At 37.6% G+C, this 19,025-nt stretch overlaps 1 protein-coding gene across 24 annotated transcripts in view; it reads right to left on the bottom strand.

The window, feature by feature from the left end:
* Positions 1–12,913: 12,913 nt before the first annotated feature.
* ANK2 (ankyrin 2) overlaps positions 12,914–19,025 on the bottom strand; it is a 304,223-nt gene continuing 298,111 nt past the window's right edge. For all 24 annotated transcript variants that reach the window (XM_088132944.1, XM_088132957.1, XM_088132955.1 and 21 more), the window contains 3 exons: positions 18,506–18,688; positions 16,776–16,867; positions 12,914–15,164 (listed from right to left, as the gene is read on the bottom strand). In XM_088132944.1, the coding sequence (XP_087989070.1) occupies positions 14,981–15,164; positions 16,776–16,867; positions 18,506–18,688 (459 nt within the window). In that variant the 3' untranslated portion in view covers positions 12,914–14,980. The remainder of the gene's footprint in view (positions 15,165–16,775; positions 16,868–18,505; positions 18,689–19,025) is intronic.

Below are 19,025 nucleotides of genomic sequence, written 5' to 3' on the forward strand. Positions count from 1 at the left end.
GCCAAACCAGAGGCTGATGAAGACATTTCCAGTGTGATTCACCGATGCTCTTATTTCAGTATCGCTTGGTTGATATGATTTAAAAAAAAAAAAATTCAGCTGGATCCTATAGCTGTTAACGTAATAAGATAGGCTCAAAATTTAATCAGTATAAACAAATGTTTTATGTCTTAGTCTGACTTAAAGGATGTTCTTTCAGAGTCTCTTCTCTCTAAGATGCTACACGTTTTGCCAAACAATGATAGGGGAGTTTCAGCCTTTATTTTCTGGGTGTAATCAATGCTGCCTTTCTGAATGTCCTGCAATTTCTTGCCCCACTCTGACCGGCAGTAAAGCAAGAATGCTAGGGACATGAAGAGAGATCCTGTAGCCTTGTAGGAGGTCATGTAATTCCACACAAAGGGAATAAATCAGGTAGATAAAGCAACCCGGTGTCTCTATTCACTTCTGTAGGCTTACATTTTGATGGCACCTGCTCAGTTGGGCAAACAAAATAACAGGTCAAAAGAGGGTTATTAAAGCAGGCCAATCATGAGAGAGAAACTCATTTGGAGGATCACAGTTAAGCAATTGGAAGGGCAAGCAACATTGCTGTGTAATTCCACCTGTCTATGCAAGGACCCACCCATAGCATTAATAAGGTCTGTAGTACTGCTGAGAGAGATGGTGCATTGCCAACATGCTCATATTAACCCAAAGCCTGAGTCACTTGGGGTTTTGCTTTTAACATGGATTGCGTAGGCTTTCCTTGAATGGATACAGTTTACTAGGTGTCAGTTTCCAATTGTTCCAAGAAGCAAGCAACAACTACAACTTCAGAAAGAGGACAAATATTCAATGGGTGAAATTTAAGTAAAAAGGCTTTACAAAATGTGTACACTGGGAAAAGTGTGTGCAAAACTGCATGTAATGGGATAAGTGCACATGAACTATATGATCCATATGCAAATGTTACTTCAAATCATTTTATTTTTTTAATCTGAAAATAGGATAGAATGACTTTAAGATAGCAAATCAGGTGATGAACAAAATCACATTATAGATTTGCTATGAATGTGCACAGTGCAACAAATCTGAGTGGAATCATCAGTCCATGTAATCTAGATTGAATCATTGATTCAATATGAATCTCCCCCCCCCCAAAAAAACCCCATTCTCTGTGCATTTTGATAAGGCCAATAAATGGTTTGATTGATTTAGAAGAAGCCAATTCAATTTGATCACTGGATCCAAATAATAAGCCAATTTAGAAAGCTATTAATTCAAAGTTTTGTTCACGTCACATTTGAATTGACACTCTGAATCAAATCTTCTTGTAGCCCAAATATATACATAGTTCTGCTTCAGGACAGGTCACATTTCCTCTCTAAATGATTGTCTAAGGCCTTTTCAATTATAGTGTCCCATTAGGAAATGCCTTCCCCAGAAAGTTTTTATGTCGTCAACATTTTGGTCTTTTTTGACCTTAGCAATTTCTCAAAGGGCAGAACTTTCTGTTAGTAGAAATACAGCATCACTCCAGAAAAAGCCCCTTGTGGAGAGTTCCCTCATGATTAAGGAAGTTCAGGAAACCAGACAGACTGCAGATCACTGGAGAAAGAATTGTTTAATGAAAGATTGAACATTCATAGATACCGCTGGGCCATTCTGGGTAAGTGTTAAAACACCATCCCTCGACCATGCAAGTTTCTTCAAAATTTTCTTCTAGTTTGAATTAATTTGTAAAACAAATTATTATCACCAAATTGAATCAGAATGGATAGAAAAGATATAGAAGACTCTTTGTTAATACTTCATTTTTTAAAGAAAAATGCATTTTTTTTTCTTGTTGAACCAGTGTTGTGTAACGGTTAAGATGCTGAACATGGATCAGGAAGACCCAAGTTCAAATTTCCATTTGACTGCCTCAGTCAGTGGGCATTCTGGGGCAATCACTCTATCTCTGCACAACCACCTTACCAGGTTATTGTCTGGGGATAAAATTACAGGAAGCTCTTCATGTATCCTATCAATGGCTGTCAGAGAAGAGGCAGGATAGAAATGCAAAAAATGAATGTTTCTTTTTGTTATGTGCAGCTTTTATTGTTCGATTTAATGTTTTAACCTTCCTGAGGGTTTTTTAAAATTTGTATTGAGTTTGATGCTCATTTGAACACTTACCAACAGCTTATCTACTCTTTCCACTATTTCTGTATCATATTGGAGGGAAGCAACAGCAAGAAAACAGGATCTGCCAATTCCGTTTGCAAAATATGCCCTTCTCAGCTGATGAATTTCTGCAATGGTCTCACTTGTAATGAGTACCCACTACAGGAAACAGATAGTCTCCCTCAAATCAAGCTGGACATCTGGTGGATATTGATACATCCATGTAATTTTCTTGCCAAGAACATAGAAGTGGTTTGCCATTGCCACCTTCTAAAATATTTAATTTCCCACTCTAGGCTACACACAGATTTCCTAGTGTTTTCCTATCCAAATGTTTAGCTTTTAGAGGTCTGCCAAGATCAGCTGCATCCTATTTTATTTTGTATTTTATTATGAAAAGCCACAGTTCTTCCTCAGAAAAGGAAGAACTGGGGCCTATATAATTTTTCATATTGATGATGATGATGGATGATGATGATGATGCAAACGATCTGCAAGCCCTAGTACTAAAAGTCAAAGAGCACAGTGAAAAAGTGGGACTAAAATTAAAGAAGACCAAATTAATGACAACTGGTAGAACAACCAGCCTTACAAATGACAATGTGGTGGATTGCTTCTACCTTTTAGGATCAGCCATCAACAGTAAAGGGACAAGCAGTCAAGAAATACACTGCAGACTAGCACTCGCTGGAGCAGCCATGAAGGCCTTGGAAAAAATATTCAAATGTGTCTATACCTGCAAAGATCAGTATAGTGCAATGGTATTTCCTGTGTTCAGCTCCTATGGAACTGAAAGTTGGACTTTAAAGAAGCAAGATAGGAAGAGTATTGATGCTTTTGAAATTTGGTGGTGGAGAAGACTCCAGAGGATATCGTAGACAGCCAAGAAAACAAACCAATGGATCATTGAACAAATCAAGCCAGAGTTCTCACATGAGGCACAAATGACCAGGCTCAAATTATCCTACTTCAGACACATTATGAGAAGACCCAGCTCTCTGAAAAACGCTCTAATGCTGAGAAAGGTAGGAGAAAAGAAGACGATGACCAGCAGCAAGGTGGATGGAATCTGTTACAGAGGCGATGAGTGCATCACTGGGAGACACGAAAGAATGGGTTAAGGATAGTTTGTCTTGAAGAAAATGTATCTACTTAGTTGCTAGGAATAGAAAACAGTTTGATGGCACACCATCAATCAAAAATACCAATGATGTAAGGTTGAACTGCATATGGGCAATTTCCCTGTTGCTGCTTCTTCCCAAAGTGTGAAAAGATCAGAGAAGTCCTTGAACAATACAAAAATATCAGGCTCTTCTTTCTTGCTGAAAGAATTTAAACTTCAGATTCATCTGCAAACTGCTGAGATAGAGGAATTATATCACATCCTATGTCAAATTGAAAGGGATGGTCTAACTATGCTGAAATAAAGCAGAAAATTTAATATCTGGACCAGCTATTACTACATAGAATAAAAGAGGTCCTCCAGAGGAAGCAGTCTAAATATGATCATTCCCACTGGCACAGATAGGCCTTCATAAGAATGATGAGTTTGATTTCTAAAACCTGTCAGGTATGCTGGCAAATGGCTGTTGTTTCAAGTGAGCTGATTTATCTGCAATGATTTGGAGTTGATGGCTTTCACATGACAAATGTGCTGCTGTTAACATTGTTTTAGAAAAAGAAGAAAATATCTAAAGACGCAATTTCCAATCTTTTTTACAGCAGTTACAAACATAATTATTAACATTTCCGCCCTCCCAAATTATATATCATGGTTCTCTTCTTCCTATAAACAACCCTTTTTAATCAGTAAATCCCAAAATCATCCGTTCATTTTTGCCCATTTTCAGCAAAAAGTCCATAAAGGGTTTCCACTCTTTTATAAAAGTAGTCATTGTTCCTTCCCTAATCAAACAAGTCAATTTGGCCATTTCAGCAAGTTGCCATCTTCCCAATCCACTCTTCCGTTGTGGGTATTTTTACATGTTTCCATCTTTGTGCATATAATAGCCTTGCTGCAGTTACCATATATAAAACCAATCACCCATTAATCTTTTTCAGTTGACTATCCATAAGTCCTAGTTTTAAAAAAAAACTCTGGTTTCAACTGAAAGTTAAGTTTTAAGATTCTCTGCATTATCATATATGTGTCTAATATTTTTTCACTTTCTCACAAGTCCACCATGCATGGTTAAATGTCCCTTCATGCTTTTCACATTTCCAGCAAGTCAGAAGTACCATTATGTATCTTAGATAGTCTCTCTTGGTGACAAATACCAATGGTACATCATTTGACAATTCTCTTTTAAATTGTAAGACGATGTGAATTACAGTGGACTACAGCTTTTGGAGAAGGACAATAATTCAGTGCTCATTTGTTCATTAGTTTCAGCTAAAAGAACTAGATAGCAAGTAACGGGAAAGGCTCTGCCAGCAATCAGGAAAGCGCTATATTTGGAACTGATGGTAGGAGACTAGAAGAACTGTCTTGCCAAAGAGACAAGGCAGCATTCATTACGATTCATGGTACCCCTTCCCCATGTGGATTTCAGATCTGCTCATATACACATCGGTGTAGGCAATTGGTAGTCTTTTATCTACATAAAATGTTATGGATGAAGCAGACTTACGAGAGCAAACACTGCATTGCTGCTGCTTTCCTTACAATATGGGAACCTGGTTTGCATGTTGAAACAAGCTGCATCCATTTTGTCAGTACAACTTTGGAATGAGATTTGCGATTGGCTTTTAGAAAGGTAATTCTAGAATTGCTGTAACAGACGTAATGGCGATGAGAGATGGAATCATATTGAATGAATCATAATGTTCCATACGTTCAACAACGATTATAGGAGGCATTTTACTGTCGATTGATAGACCTCCTATAAGCCTACAATAGGCAAGCAAGAGAGACAGAGTGGAAGCCTGGAGGTTGTAAAAAGTAAATACATCTTACTTAACTAATGATACCAATTATATGATTAAATCTGCCTGCATATATTTGTACTTGAATATAAATAATTCTACAGAACGTAATAATGTAATTTTTTCATTTCCTGTTAACGTATGCTCACGTTGCTTGGCTGAGGAAAAAATCCAAAATTTATCCAAATTGGGCATCAATAAATACCTTTAGGAGCACAATGGCACAGAAGACATGCAATCATTTGAATTTTCCTGAACTATCCATCAATTGTAGTATAAAAAAGCACGAGTTACAAAACAAAGAAGAAAATTTCTAAAATTAGTACTGATGCTACAGGCATGCTGAGCAATTTAAAGTCAATTTCAAAATGACGACTCGAGTATCAATGCAATAGGCAGGTGTTACAAAGTAGCAGATTAAATTTAGTATTCAGACAAATGCTAACTGGTTTTCATCGGTTCATCTAATCCTAGCTATCACACAATGTCTTCCTGATAAAAACAGGACAATTTGAACGTGTGGTTTAAAATAATAAATCTATTGGAACGGATCTCTGAGAATTTGCTTGCTCGCACAGGATTCAGCCATTCTTATCATAAAAGCTTGTCCCAAAAGCTTATTGGCAATTTCTGGAAAATTATTATCTACTGCCCTCCTGTGGCTCTACAGTATTTTAATTTTCATTTTGGGGTTTTGTTTGCTTTGCTTTGTTGTTTTTTTAAGGAGAATGGATATATTTTGACTGTAAACTGCAGAAAGGTTTTCCTCAGAGAGAAAAAGAAAGAAAAGAAATGAGAAGAGAAGAAAGAAAACAATATTTCCTCAAATACTGGAGAACTATCGTTTTCAATAGCTTTCATCCACAGAAAAAAATGTTGAATTTAACATCAGTGTGGAATACCTTAATGTAGAGATGCATTGGTCCCTAAAAATCTTTGATGCAACTTCCAGAAACCTCTAAAATTGTTCAGTGTTTCATGTGACAAAAGGAAACATTATTAACTATATAGTTGAAGAGTAATCCTACCAATTATATATTTAAAATTATATTTTGTTCCATGAGGAAAAATAAACCAAAATCCAGAGTTAAGCATACTGTTTTTTAGGAGTGAAAATATTTGGATGTTTGCTCAGCATTTTGGATTGTACTCCTCAGTTTTTCTAGGCAATCTCTATTTGATAGGAATGAGCAAAAACTTGATTTAAAGGCAGTTTGACTGAATCATTTCTTTAAATCCTGTTTACAAGTCAATAATACAGGACTTGGTTGTCTTCTCTGAGACTTCTCTGCAGATTATTGCTGGCCTGTTCCCACAACATACTTAACCCATTCAGCCACCAGTCTAGTCAAATGTCTCTATTAGTGGTTCTGGTACCACAAAACCAGTCTAAATGGGTTCAAAAAAAAAATCACCATTTTAGAAAAATTGAGTCCTCACCCATTTTATCAGAATGGGTATCCTATGAGCCCTTGTGCCAGAAACAATAGGTAGCCAAGCTACTGTGTACTGTCAATAAGAAGGGACATCACTAGTCCCTTCTTATTGATAGTGGACATCACTAGTCCCTTCTTATTGATAGTACACGGTAGCTTCGCTACCACAGTCAGTCAGGGTTTGGAAGATGTAATCTGAGCTGGTCACTAGGTCCCTTTTATTTTTGTGAATATGTATTGTTATAGGTTTTAATTGTATATTTATTTATTGTTTTAACGTGTTGTGAGCTGCCCAGAATCCCCCACTGGGGGGAGATGGGCGGGAGACAAATTTAATCAATTAATTAATTAATTAATGAGGCTGTGAGGAAAAGCCCCCAGCCTTGCATAGATTAAACTATGACTTATTTTAAAATGATTTATTTTAAGAGTTAGTTTAACCCTGTGCAAAGCTGGGGCCTTTTCCTCACAGCCACATTAATGTGTATTCCCCCAGTCCTTGAGACAGCAGAAAAATATGCCAGCATAATTTGCACGTGCCTGATGGCCGGGTTGAGCCTCAGAGTCCGGCAAGTAGTCCTGTCCTTACAGCTTCGCTATGGGACCATTTAAACATAGCAGGTGGTGAACCGTGCAGCATCACCATCCAGTGAGAAAAACCACCAAGCACTCTCTGGAAACTGCGGTAGAGTAGACTTGGGTAAGTGTGGGCAGGAGACTGAGGCAAGGCTTTAGCCACCTTTCCAGTCGCCCAAGTTTCAGGTAGCCAATGCAGAGCTGTGATAGGCCATTTTACCCTATTTCTGATACGTGTCTACCAGTGTTCTCAAAGACTGGTAAATCTGCATCCAAAACTAGCCTGGCTGACAGGTTGATGTGACAGAGGAGGACTGTGGGATGAAGCTGGTGAAAGTTCACACAACTTATTGAGAGAACTCCTTCCCACTTCAACCCAGCCCATTTTCTATACCACCAATCTGTCAGCTGGACTAGTTTTGGACACAGGTTTACCTGTCTTCCAGATGACTGGTAGAGAGATTGACAGGTTTACTAGTTTTCCTGTCAGGTGAGCTAGAAGAGGAAACTGGCAGATCTGTTGTAAATCCCAACCCAGCTTCCAAGTACCCCTATCAATAACTCTACCCAAAATGGTATTAACCGTAGAAAAAAAGGGCACTGCCTCCCTTAGAAAGTCATAAAAATAATTGAAAGTATGGCCATGCAAAATTCCTTGCTGATAGAAGCAGCAGAAAACCTTGAATGTGCCCATCGGATAGAAACGGCAATGCATTCTTTTTCATTTTAAATTGACTGACACTCTTTTAAAAAAATGAAAAATAAAAAAGGTAAGATTACCAGACTTAGAAAGATCACTGCAGATGTGTTTTATAACAGGCCAAGAGCTTCCAGAAGACTCGTATACCAGTGTATAGTAGCAAACTCCAGGTCAGGCAACATGGACAGATACTTCTGTGGAAACCAGGTGTCTGGCTTTTCCTGCAGTCTGGCTTTTCCTGCACTATTAACAAAATCTAAAGAAATCCCTACATTATAGTCTCAGGGCCACCTAATGGTGGCAAAGGGTGCAATGTGCCACAGATGCTTCCTTGGTGTCAGCCAAGCTAGACCTGATGATAGGACATTGGCATGCAAAGCAAAGCAAATTTCCAGCCTCCAACAACTTTAGTTTCTATTATTCCTCCTGGCCCTAAATGGCCCCAAGGAGCTTCTTAAAGAATTAAAATAATGGCTGCCTACTCCAATGTTTTGGGACAAACCTGCTCAGAAAAAGGACAAAGTAGTAATAATGGGAAGCTTCTGCAGGAACACTGGAGCGGGTGGCAGGCAGCATCTGGCAAACAGAGACTTTGCCGCTACCAACGTGCTGCATGGCAGCAATTTGTGAATGGACAAGTCCCACCAGCAGTCTTTTGGGGAAATATAACATCTTTCAAAATTCCAAATGTGCCCACCAACCCCAGTAAGTTGGAGATTCCTTTGATAGTTGGCATCTACATTTTAAGCACCACTTTAATAATTTAATTATTTCACTACTTCTGCATATAAAATAAGGGAATTAAAACTTCACCTTTCAACATCCAATTTTTTCATGTTTCTTTGTGGCCTCCGTTTTTGTTCTGTGTGCATTCCATCAGGGGACATTGAAGTTTCTGGGATTCCTCCCTGGTTCATTTCTTGTGCCTGAGAAACCTGCATCAGGACCATTTTTTCCCTATGTTGCCTCTCATCTTTATTATCATTGGTACAGTATCAGATTGTATTGTGCTATTATAATACTTTGTGCAATCTGTAATATATTTATCTGATGACTTGGTCTCCAGCTACTTTGTTGGTAAGCTAGGATTACCATATCTGTGCCACAAAACTTCAGATGAACATTAGATGGTAGCAAAGAGATACAGAAAATACTAGGTTGCTTTCTTGTTGTTATGTTGATGAAGGTTCTCAGTCATCCAGGTGGAATTATCTGGAGGTTGAGTCATGGCAACTGGACTTATTTTCTTTTGGTTTTTTTTTTTTTTGGACACTACTTGTCCAAGCAGCTTCTTCAGTCTAGAAGGTTGGTTAGGGGGGACCCCATAAATGTCTTCCAGGCTGGCTGTGTTTCTCACTAACATGATAGGCTCCTTGAAGGGACAATAGGAGAGGTGACTAAATATTTAATGACCCACTTGGGGATGAGTGAGGGATTAGGAGTAAGACATCCACATCCCAAAGACTCTACTAATCATATCTCCTATTTAGTGAGAAATGCAGCTACCCTGGAAGAAATTTATGGGGTCCCCCCAACTAACTTTCTAGACTGAAGAAGCTGCTTGGATAAGCAGCGAAATGTATCAAACCAAAAGAAGTCCAGTTGCCATGACTCAACCTCCAGATATTTCCTTGTTGTTGTCCTCCTCTAGTGTTTGTGCAGATTTTTGGATAATACTGGTTTTATGTGGAAAGAGAGAGAGATAATAGAGATGGTCATATAAAGATTTGGAATACATGGAATAGCATGCTCATGAAACCTATTCTCTCTTCTCCTTTCATCAGAATAAAGACAAACTGTAAAGCTGCTTGATACTTTCCTGGAGGCAATGCAAGGGGACTAAGGAACTGAATCTGAACTTGAATGGGATGACAGTGCTGTAAATACATAGCTTTCAAGTTTGGGAAACAGGGAGATGGCTTATTCTGAATAATTTGTTCTCATTCCAAAGGAACCAGTATTAATTTGGGATCTCTCCTTTATTCGAAGTTGCTACTAGAATCACAGTATCATCAGTGACAAGGGCCTATAACTACTTTGGCGTGCCAGCTACATGGGACTACCTAGGAAGAAGCCTAGCACTTGCAGCTGGTTCAGAATGCCAAATTGGCAGGGGGGATGTGTTAAATGGGACCGTATGCCAGTGGTATATAAACATCTGTGCTGGTCATCTGCAAGTTGCAAGATTCATGATTTTAAACCCAAGGATTTGAAGCATTGCCTCCTAGAAATCCATCCAGGTTATACATTAAGAACAGCTGAGGAAGCTCTGCACATGCTCCCATCAATAAGCCTGGCCTTACTGTGATGACTCAGACTAGGGCTTCTCATTAGTAGTGCGCTTCACTACCAATAGAAGGTAGTGAATTTGCTTATGGAAGGAGTTTAACAGTCTTCAGCAACTTAAACTCTACTTGTTTACCTGGACATTTCCATGGTAACAACTTCCCTAGGACCAAACTGCCTCCAAATAGTTTTAGTCATGGCAAATGATTTTAAACTGTACAACTAAATGCTGGACTGTGTTCTTTTTAACCACTTTTGCACTCTTATAAGGTGTTTGTTTGCTTTTTAATGGTGTGTTCTGTGTACTGCTCTTGGGAGGAAGAGGGGTATACAATAACATTAACATTAAAAAGTAGCATGAAATTACATACAGTATGTTTTATTTTCTCAGAACTATGCCAATGTCAACTGATACTTTAGCATGAGAGGGTCTTTAGACCACCACCTCCTTCCCACTGTGATCCCATTCCAAATAATTACTGCATTTGAATATTGTTTATCTGTAGATGCAATTTGCAGCTAGTGCCCTTGTTCTAGAGAACACCAAGAGCTACAGATGCTTATGCATTTGTTACCATATGCTTATTTCTCATTTCTTCAAGCCTTGAAAGACAAAGCCTCAACAATCTCACAGATGTAGTAGAGACAAGGATGGATTTTTCTCGGCTCAGCCCATGCAGCAAAAGCCATGGAAAATAACTTCTAAATTGATTCCCTGATTGCTACATTCTCCAACCTTAAGCACTGGGACTGTAGCACCCAGAATTCTCAAGTTCTATTTCTAACCTGAGCTAGTGTGGTTGAACCCAGAAAACATGTAGGCAAAGTCTGATGTTTGTTAACACTATTTTATTTCTATATCTTTATTGCTGTTGTAAGCTGCCCAGAATGATTGTATATAACATGGGTGGCTATATAACACAAAAAATGAATAAAATAAAATAATAAAAAATAATAAAAGGCACTGGATTTGAATGTGCTAAACTAAGGGGTACCTCTGTCCTTTCAGGTTACTTTCTTCATTGCCAGTCTTAAAAACTGCCTCACTCTCTCTTTTTCTCATTATACTGACATTGGTATACTGATTTCATGGAGGATAAAAAAGCTAAACAGGCATTGTTCTAACATTCATATACAATAAAGCATTTCAATAAAGCCACCCAGAGTCACCTGCTGGGGGAGATGGGTGGCATACAAATCAAATCAAATCAAATCAAATCAAATCAATCAATCAATATGAAATCAGGTTTAGAATGAAAGGATGGACTATGAGAAATGTAAAGCAGTGTTTTTTCTCACATTACGTATTTGTTATTCATCACTGCTTGTAAATAAATACAATTTTGCCCTTTCCTGTATCCTGGAATAGAATTTTTTGATCCTTGCCATACTTCCTTCACACTTAATTATTTTACTATGCCTGTTCTCTCCCAAACTAGCATTTGTGTTGATGTGATTGAAACAGATGAATCAATGTGAGAAAGTTTAATCAAATGGCTTCCCTTAGAGAACAGCACATTCAGGATTCCATTTTCCGTTGGCAACTATAAGTGGTTTACATTTTGATAAAAATCTTAAAGATCATATGATAACTGATAAGAGAGAGTGCAAGTCTCATTTTTTACTGCAAAGGAAATCCACAATAGCCAAACATACTGATGCCACCATGCTATTTTTTTTTTAAAGCATAAAAATATATGGAATAGGCAAGCAAGCTCAAAGGATGCTCTTTACCTGTTAGTATGCTGTAGCTGTTCAGACAAAGCTAGCATCTTCTATCAAGTTGTGTTTCTTTAGTACTGACAAATAGTTGCCTCTAATGCTTCAACTGGTATGCAAGATTTTCAGCAAAAATCCAGAGTTCTGCTGAAAAGGATGGAATTACCTTGCTGTACCACTGGCTGTCACTGTACAGGTAGACCACACTTTATGACTGCCCTGTTTAGGGACCAAAGTTACAATGGTGCTGAAAAAGTAACTTTATGACCAGTCCGCACATTTACGACCATCGCAGCATCCTGCAGTCACGTGATCCCCATTTGTGTGCTTCACAACCAGCTTCCAACAAGCAGAGTCAATGGAGAAGCTGGCAATAAAATTGTAAGTCACAGTCACATGATCTCTTGCTTAGCGACTGTGTTGCTTAGCAACAAAGTTGCTGGTCCCAAATGTGGTTGCTAAGCAAGGACTACCTGTACATCACTATATGTATGAGTATTTGTGCATATATACACACATACATGGTATATAGTATATATGCACAAATATATACTATATTTGCATACTGCTCCAGGTTGGCCAACCATACAAAATAAAATCATTATTAGTTTTAATCTTGTTTTTGATTCTCTTTAAGTGATTTTAAAGGAAAAGCAAAACCAAACTAAAGCCAAAAACGAAAAATAATCTAGTAACAGCAGGCAGAGATAGCAGATGACATATTCACTTTGCCTTTAGAGTCAAAGCCTTTCTAAAAAAGAAGGCATTGAGAAGTTGCCTTCTTAAGGAAGTTCTACTCTGAGATGGTCTTTTTCCTTGTTCCCATCAAATGTGCCTTTGCCATTGTTGGGATGTAGAGATAATTCTCTTCTCGGATCTGAGGATACAAGTTGGGCAGAATGGAGGAAATTGACCCTATAGTTATTTAAGCCCTTTGGGACTTTGAAGGTCTTCATTAACTCTCACATAAAATTAACCATAACAGTGTAGACATTGCCAGGATTGTAATTTTGCAATTAAGGCTTCCAAATTCTAAATTTGGAATTTCCCCATTCTAAATACCAAAAAGAGTGTGTGTGTGTGTGTGAGAGAGAGAGAGAGAGAGAGAGCATACTATCATTGCTACATTTAACACTTTTACATTTTTATTTAATTAAATCAGCCATTGTACACATTGCAGCTATGTATTGTTAGTGCTGTTTGTTTGTTTTACATCTTTAATACATGCCCTCATAGATATATTCAGTTAAGTGTTATCACCATGGGAACAAGATGCTGATTTATCAACTTAAAATCACCTTCTCACAGTATTCAAGTTCTCTGATAACACAGCAAAAATTCAAAACTGAAAAAGGAGAATAGCCATTATGCTGTTACACAGAACATCATCTGCACCGCAAATAACACAACAGAAATGCATTTCTTGTAGAGCCCCAGTCTTGAAGGTTAAACAGTGATGTTCTTGACAATGAGAAATGAGCTACTGTGTGTCCTGCAATTAGGTCTCCTTTCATTTTGGCAGTCATAAGTGCTTGTGTCCTGCTTTGCCAACAAAACAAATTTGCATGGCACTGAGTAGGGTTTTTTTAAAGCAGGAAACCAAAACCTCCTTAAATGTTTCCTTTCTCTTGGCATTGTTACTTAATGAGGAGGTGCCATTTGTAACATTTATTTTCGGCATTCTGAGCAGTGAGTCGTTTTTTGTTTAAAGAAAGAAAGGCTAGCTAGGTTTTGAAAAATATTCAGCCCTAGAGGACCTGACTCATCATTGCTGAATATACTTTGTGTTTATCAAATAACTGACTCAAAATGTATATCATTTCATATAATATATATATATATTTTATATATATATATATCTCTAATTACATATATATGTTAAAATGCTACAGAGCTTCAGACCACTATTAGAATTAGGTACAGACCACAGAATAATTCCAGGGTCATATATGCCCTTCTTGGAAAATCAAAGTGCAGACATTTACATGACAATGCTTGAAAGGTGGTTAAGGACTATAAATAAAATGGCAAGAAAAAACAAATGCTTGGTGGATCCCTGTCTCCTCATCAGTAAAACATTGGGGAAAAACCTCAAACAGGATGTTAACATCTGCTCGCTCAGTGCTAGGAAGGATGAGAAGCAATTGGCATGATTACAGAAAGGCTGTGTTTTTATACTCCAGTGCCACATGCGTGTGCCAGATTAAGAGAACTCTTGACAGAATGTGATAAATCAACTATATTTTTCTGAAGGGTTTTCTGAAGGGTAAGGGTTTCTTTTCCTCCTTCGAAACGTCTATAGTGCAATGGCCAGCAGAAACAACCACTTCTAAGACAGCGTGGTTTGCTAAAGGAGTGATCAAAACAGTACAATAACCAGAACTGCTGAATGCACCCAGTTTCATGTCCCTGATCTAAAAGATTTGAATACAGTATGCGAAAGTGCCACAGTAGAGCTGCTAGCACGTTATATCTAACCGGGTATATTTTTCTTCAGGAAATCTTGAGGTGGCTTTCCCAGGAAGCAAAGAAACAATCAACTGTAATGGAAACAGCTGGAATTTGAGGTTTTGTTCTGACTCTCAGAAACTTTTTCGTCAAGTAATTCATTACACTGGAAGTCCTATGAACAAGGAGGACTGACTTGCTTCATTCTCAGTAGATCCGTGTCCTAGTCGTAATGGATTGGGTTAGCAATATTACATGAACTGTTCTTCAACAAACCTTGTAGTCCCAATGCTAAAAGTAGTCGCAATAGGCAGTGCTTCTTTCTGTCTTGTGAATCCACACACTTTACCTATTTACAGTTTAAAGTTAATAACCTCCTTAAAAAACACATGTACACTGTCATTTGAAGAGGCCTGTGGAAGAAACTGATGTGTCTATGGATCTGATGCAAAAGCAAAGAAAAATAAAAATAGCAAGTTTGACAGACTGTCAGGAGAGCACAGAGTCTATGAGTATGAATAGATAAAATCATCCAGAATGATCTTTGGTCACAAAATTAGCTTACAGATATTTAGAAACAAAGGAAATGAAATGAAAAGCCTACCCTATATGCTCAAAGTAGAAACAGAAGTGTTCCCTGATGATTATGTTAAATAATAACACCTATGATAAAAGAAAGTTGGATAAAGCTGGATAGTTAATGGATATGTGTGGTGGTCTGTGGGTGAGATTTAGCAGCATCTCATTTGGCCTCTTTCTTCTGCTCATCTTTGCAGAAATGCCTTAATAGTTGCTGAAGGTCATGCTGAAGGTCATCCTGGGGTAGCGCTTCTGGTGTGTCCTCCAGCAGCTCCACATGAATCCGGTTTCCATACTGGTCCTTAACCACAGTCCTCTTCTGTGTACTAGCTTTACTCATTGTTGTCCTATAAGGAGTCAAAAGGGCAATGAATATATTTGTAGGATTTGTTAAGGAAATTGCATTCTATTTTTTCATTTTAAAATTCTAGCATGAGTTTTGGATTCCTGTAGGTGAAAAGACTTGAAAGAGCTAGGAAAAGTGCTGAATAAATATGTATAGGTGAAGTATCAATGAAATTTTTTTAAAAAATCCTTTCTTATGATACACTTTCACAACACAAGCCTAAATTTACAATCAAGGTTTAAACTGGTAACCTTATTAAAGTGTCAGCAACTTGTAACTTCTTGAGAAACTTCTTATGGCATAGACTTTCACAGGCAGGAAGGAAGTGCTGCCTAAATGGATTGTAGGTACAGACTGTAGCCTGCTTCTTACTAAGATCAACAAGTCAAGCCAGTGCAAGTTTTGTCACAATACTATGTAGAGTGAGAACAGGATAGTTTAAACTGTCTTTTGTACTGTTTGAACTTTTACATGCACGTACTTTTGTAAAACAAGGTGGGGAAAAATAATATCACCACACTCATTTATGCATTTCAGCATCTGATGAACTGAATTCTAGGCCATTAAGGCTTGGAATCCAGCACAAAAGTTTATTTAATCCTCATGGTACTAAAAGTTGTTTTGTTCAACAACCCAAGATATATACCCCTTTTAGGACTGGATGTTACAAATGCATGCTTTCATACAGATGTTAACAACTTATGAAAATCATACAAACATGCAAAAATGTTACCAGTCAGAAACTTTCAGTTATAAATGTGTTTTTTAAAGGGTTTTTTCCCCTCTTCTGCTACTGGGAAAAGAATACTTAGTCAGACATTATTGCTTTGTAACATCAGTGCCTTTGTCATGCTATATTTAAATGTTCTAATCCAGCAGGACTTTGCATGAATGTCCTGCAACAGGGAAATATTAACAAGATAAATGATAGAAGGGCAACCGTATCCCTCACTACAAACCTGCCAGTTTTTGTCATTCCTCCCCATACTTAAAGATTTTACTCCAAAGTACCTCATGTACAGGAAGATGGAATACAAACAAATGTGTCATTCAATATTTTTTACTACTACTTCTCTTCAAGTAAGAGATTTCTGCAGTAATCACCCAGAATTACATCCCAAAAGTAATTTATTAGGTGTAAAAGACAGTTCTTTCCCTTCAGTTATATTGAAATCATAATTAATTCCAGGTAAGTAGTTTCAGTGACATGGACATTTATTGGGGGCTTTAGTTTAGCCCCCCCCCAAAAAATTTGGGTCTTTTTGGAGTTGGACCTAAAGCTAAAGCATGTCAATTAATTGTCCAGTTCATTTCCCAGGTTTTCCTGTTCTCGTGACACACTGACTTTCACACAACATAGTTAAATTTGTCATGCAAAATGTTTCTACAATTCTAACAATAAGAACTTAGAATCAGAATTGTAGTTGATTTATTTCCAAAACAACTGTTTGTTCCATCAGTTGATTCTCCCTTCTTCCACAAAATATGTTAGTTTCCAGGTAATGCTTAGGACACTGAGACTGCAAGTTGACATTATTTTACTCAAATACTATGACGGTTAGTCTGTTAAATCTTTGGCTACTAAACAGGCCAGTGTCATGCCAACTCAAACCTTTTAATAAGCGAACCATCCTCTTTCATGACCTCTTTCTCTACTAATGGGGGGACTTCAATTTTCATTTTGTTACCTATGTAACTCAGGGCCTAAAGTAAAACAGGAAGCATAACTGTAGCATAAAAGACCCCAAATACAACTTAATTATACCAACCTGCTAAAATATCAGAACAACCAATGAGAAAAATCATATATATATATGAAAAAAAGTATTAATTACCTAGCTGCATCTTCTGTACTTAATAAGAATTTTGAAATATGTGCCAAACAATAGAATCTACTCTTACTGAGAATTAATTCAGAACTCCTGGTGGAGACAAATGACCTCTTGTGGAGAAGAACAAGGCCTTTTCTTCTTGAGGAAACTCAGAGAGGGCAGTAAGAGCCCCAATCTTACTAACAGTTGGGATTTTGCTGATTAGAAAAAAGGCACTTAGACAAGTGATTTGATCCAAGGTTGTCCTTATCACATACACATTTCAAATGGGATATAAACACTCAAGCCATAAATTATATTTCTTATACTTTGAGTGGAAGTTTTATATGTTAATCCTTCTTTTCCAGTTACAAATTCTGCTCTTTTGATTTATGAGTAAAATAACCCCAATTGTAAATTGAGCTGTATTGTTAGAGTACATTCGTACTGGAGATTTCTCTCCTATAGCCCTCAAATATGTTGCCTTCCACTGTGGTTTTGCATGCTGCGTTTTAATTCATCCAATCTAAAAATGGTGCTTCTTGTTCAATCTGGAAATATGGTAAAAAGAAGGTGGTGCTGACATCCCTCCTATCTGAGCAGAAATTATCTATCCTCTATTTATTCATCCAATACTGGATAATATTTTTAATCAAATTAGATATCATGATTTTGCAATCCTGCTCCAAATGTATCTGGAAAAAGTTTGATACTTACTAATCTTTGATAAACGTCCAAGTCCTGCTATACAATTAGTTCCAAATGGGGAAGCCTGATTCTCCTTTTGTCTGGAAAAATGTGGAAATTCTGAAAGGTTCCAACTAAATTCACTGTATAGTAATGAACATGCCTAGGCAAGTTGGCCCCAATTGGCCTTGTCAAGGAGTGGGGATGATATGATTTGTCTTGATGAAGCACTTTTGTTTCAGTTGCTTCTATTGGCAAATTCTGTAGGTAGAAAATGTTCCTGTATGTGTAGGGCCTCTTCCTGTATCTCTTCCTTTTAATGAGATACTGGAAGTGGTCAACTGAACTAATTGGAAGCAGCAGAAAAGGCTTCTGTGCACGCACAAAGTATGTGCTACCTCAGTATAAAAGTTCCTTTCAGCTGCTGGATATCCTGGAAGGGACAGTGAGTGAAGGAATATGATGGGTTTGCTTTGTTCTCGAGCGGCAGCACTGCTTTTCAAAGCAGCTCCAAATGAGTGCTTTGCTTAAAGCATCATCAAAGCATAGCAAAGCACTTTTCGCAGCTTTGTATAAGACCTAAAATTAAGATCCAGAGTGATCTCTTGTTAGGCTCCATTAGATGATATTCTCAGGTCTTTTTCAGATGGATGAAAAGGCTTTGTGAATGTTTATATCGAGTTTCTCTGAACATGTTGAAAAAGGATACATTTCTATAATCAAAACTCCACATTTGCTTCATTACAGTTAGCTATTGATGATTTCTCTATGTACATATATATGTTTCTGCCCTTAGTACTACTGCAGTTCTTGCAGTGTTGCCAAAAACATAAAAATATCTCACCTCTTCGAAGTCATCTTTGGCTGATGGAAGATCCATTGCTAAACTAGAATCTCCATGATGTTTTTCCATTCTCTCCCCATGCACTACGGTAGTTTTTATAACTTTGCTGACCTTGCGGCCTTCCACTGGTTCAGCCTGGAATTCTGAGGCACTTGATAAAACACTTGGCTCAGAAAAAGTCATCTATGAAAAAGATTTCACGAATAATTGGATGCTTATGCCAGAACCAAGGTTATTGGGTGATTAGATATGCCCAAAACATAATCTTGCTACTTATTCATCTGGCTTCTTCAGTAAAATGAATATACAAATTGTAGAGAAATTTTTTAACAAGTCTAGCTCCCAGCTACAACATTTTCCAAGAACTGAACGAATCAGTATATCACAAAACTTTCCACAGGAAAGTGTATCTAGTTCTTTCAGCTATTCACCTAATCTGATTTAGATATTGTAAAACATGACCTATCTCAAAAATGAGAGCCAGCTTGGTCCAGTTGGTTAAAGTGCTGGACTAGGGGTT

The sequence above is a fragment of the Python bivittatus genome, unplaced genomic scaffold (genome assembly GCF_059951505.1).
Source record: "Python bivittatus isolate LINGU-HERP-01145 unplaced genomic scaffold, Pbiv_v1 ctg000070_np1212, whole genome shotgun sequence".
In the NCBI taxonomy this organism is placed as follows: Eukaryota; Metazoa; Chordata; class Lepidosauria; order Squamata; family Pythonidae; genus Python; species Python bivittatus.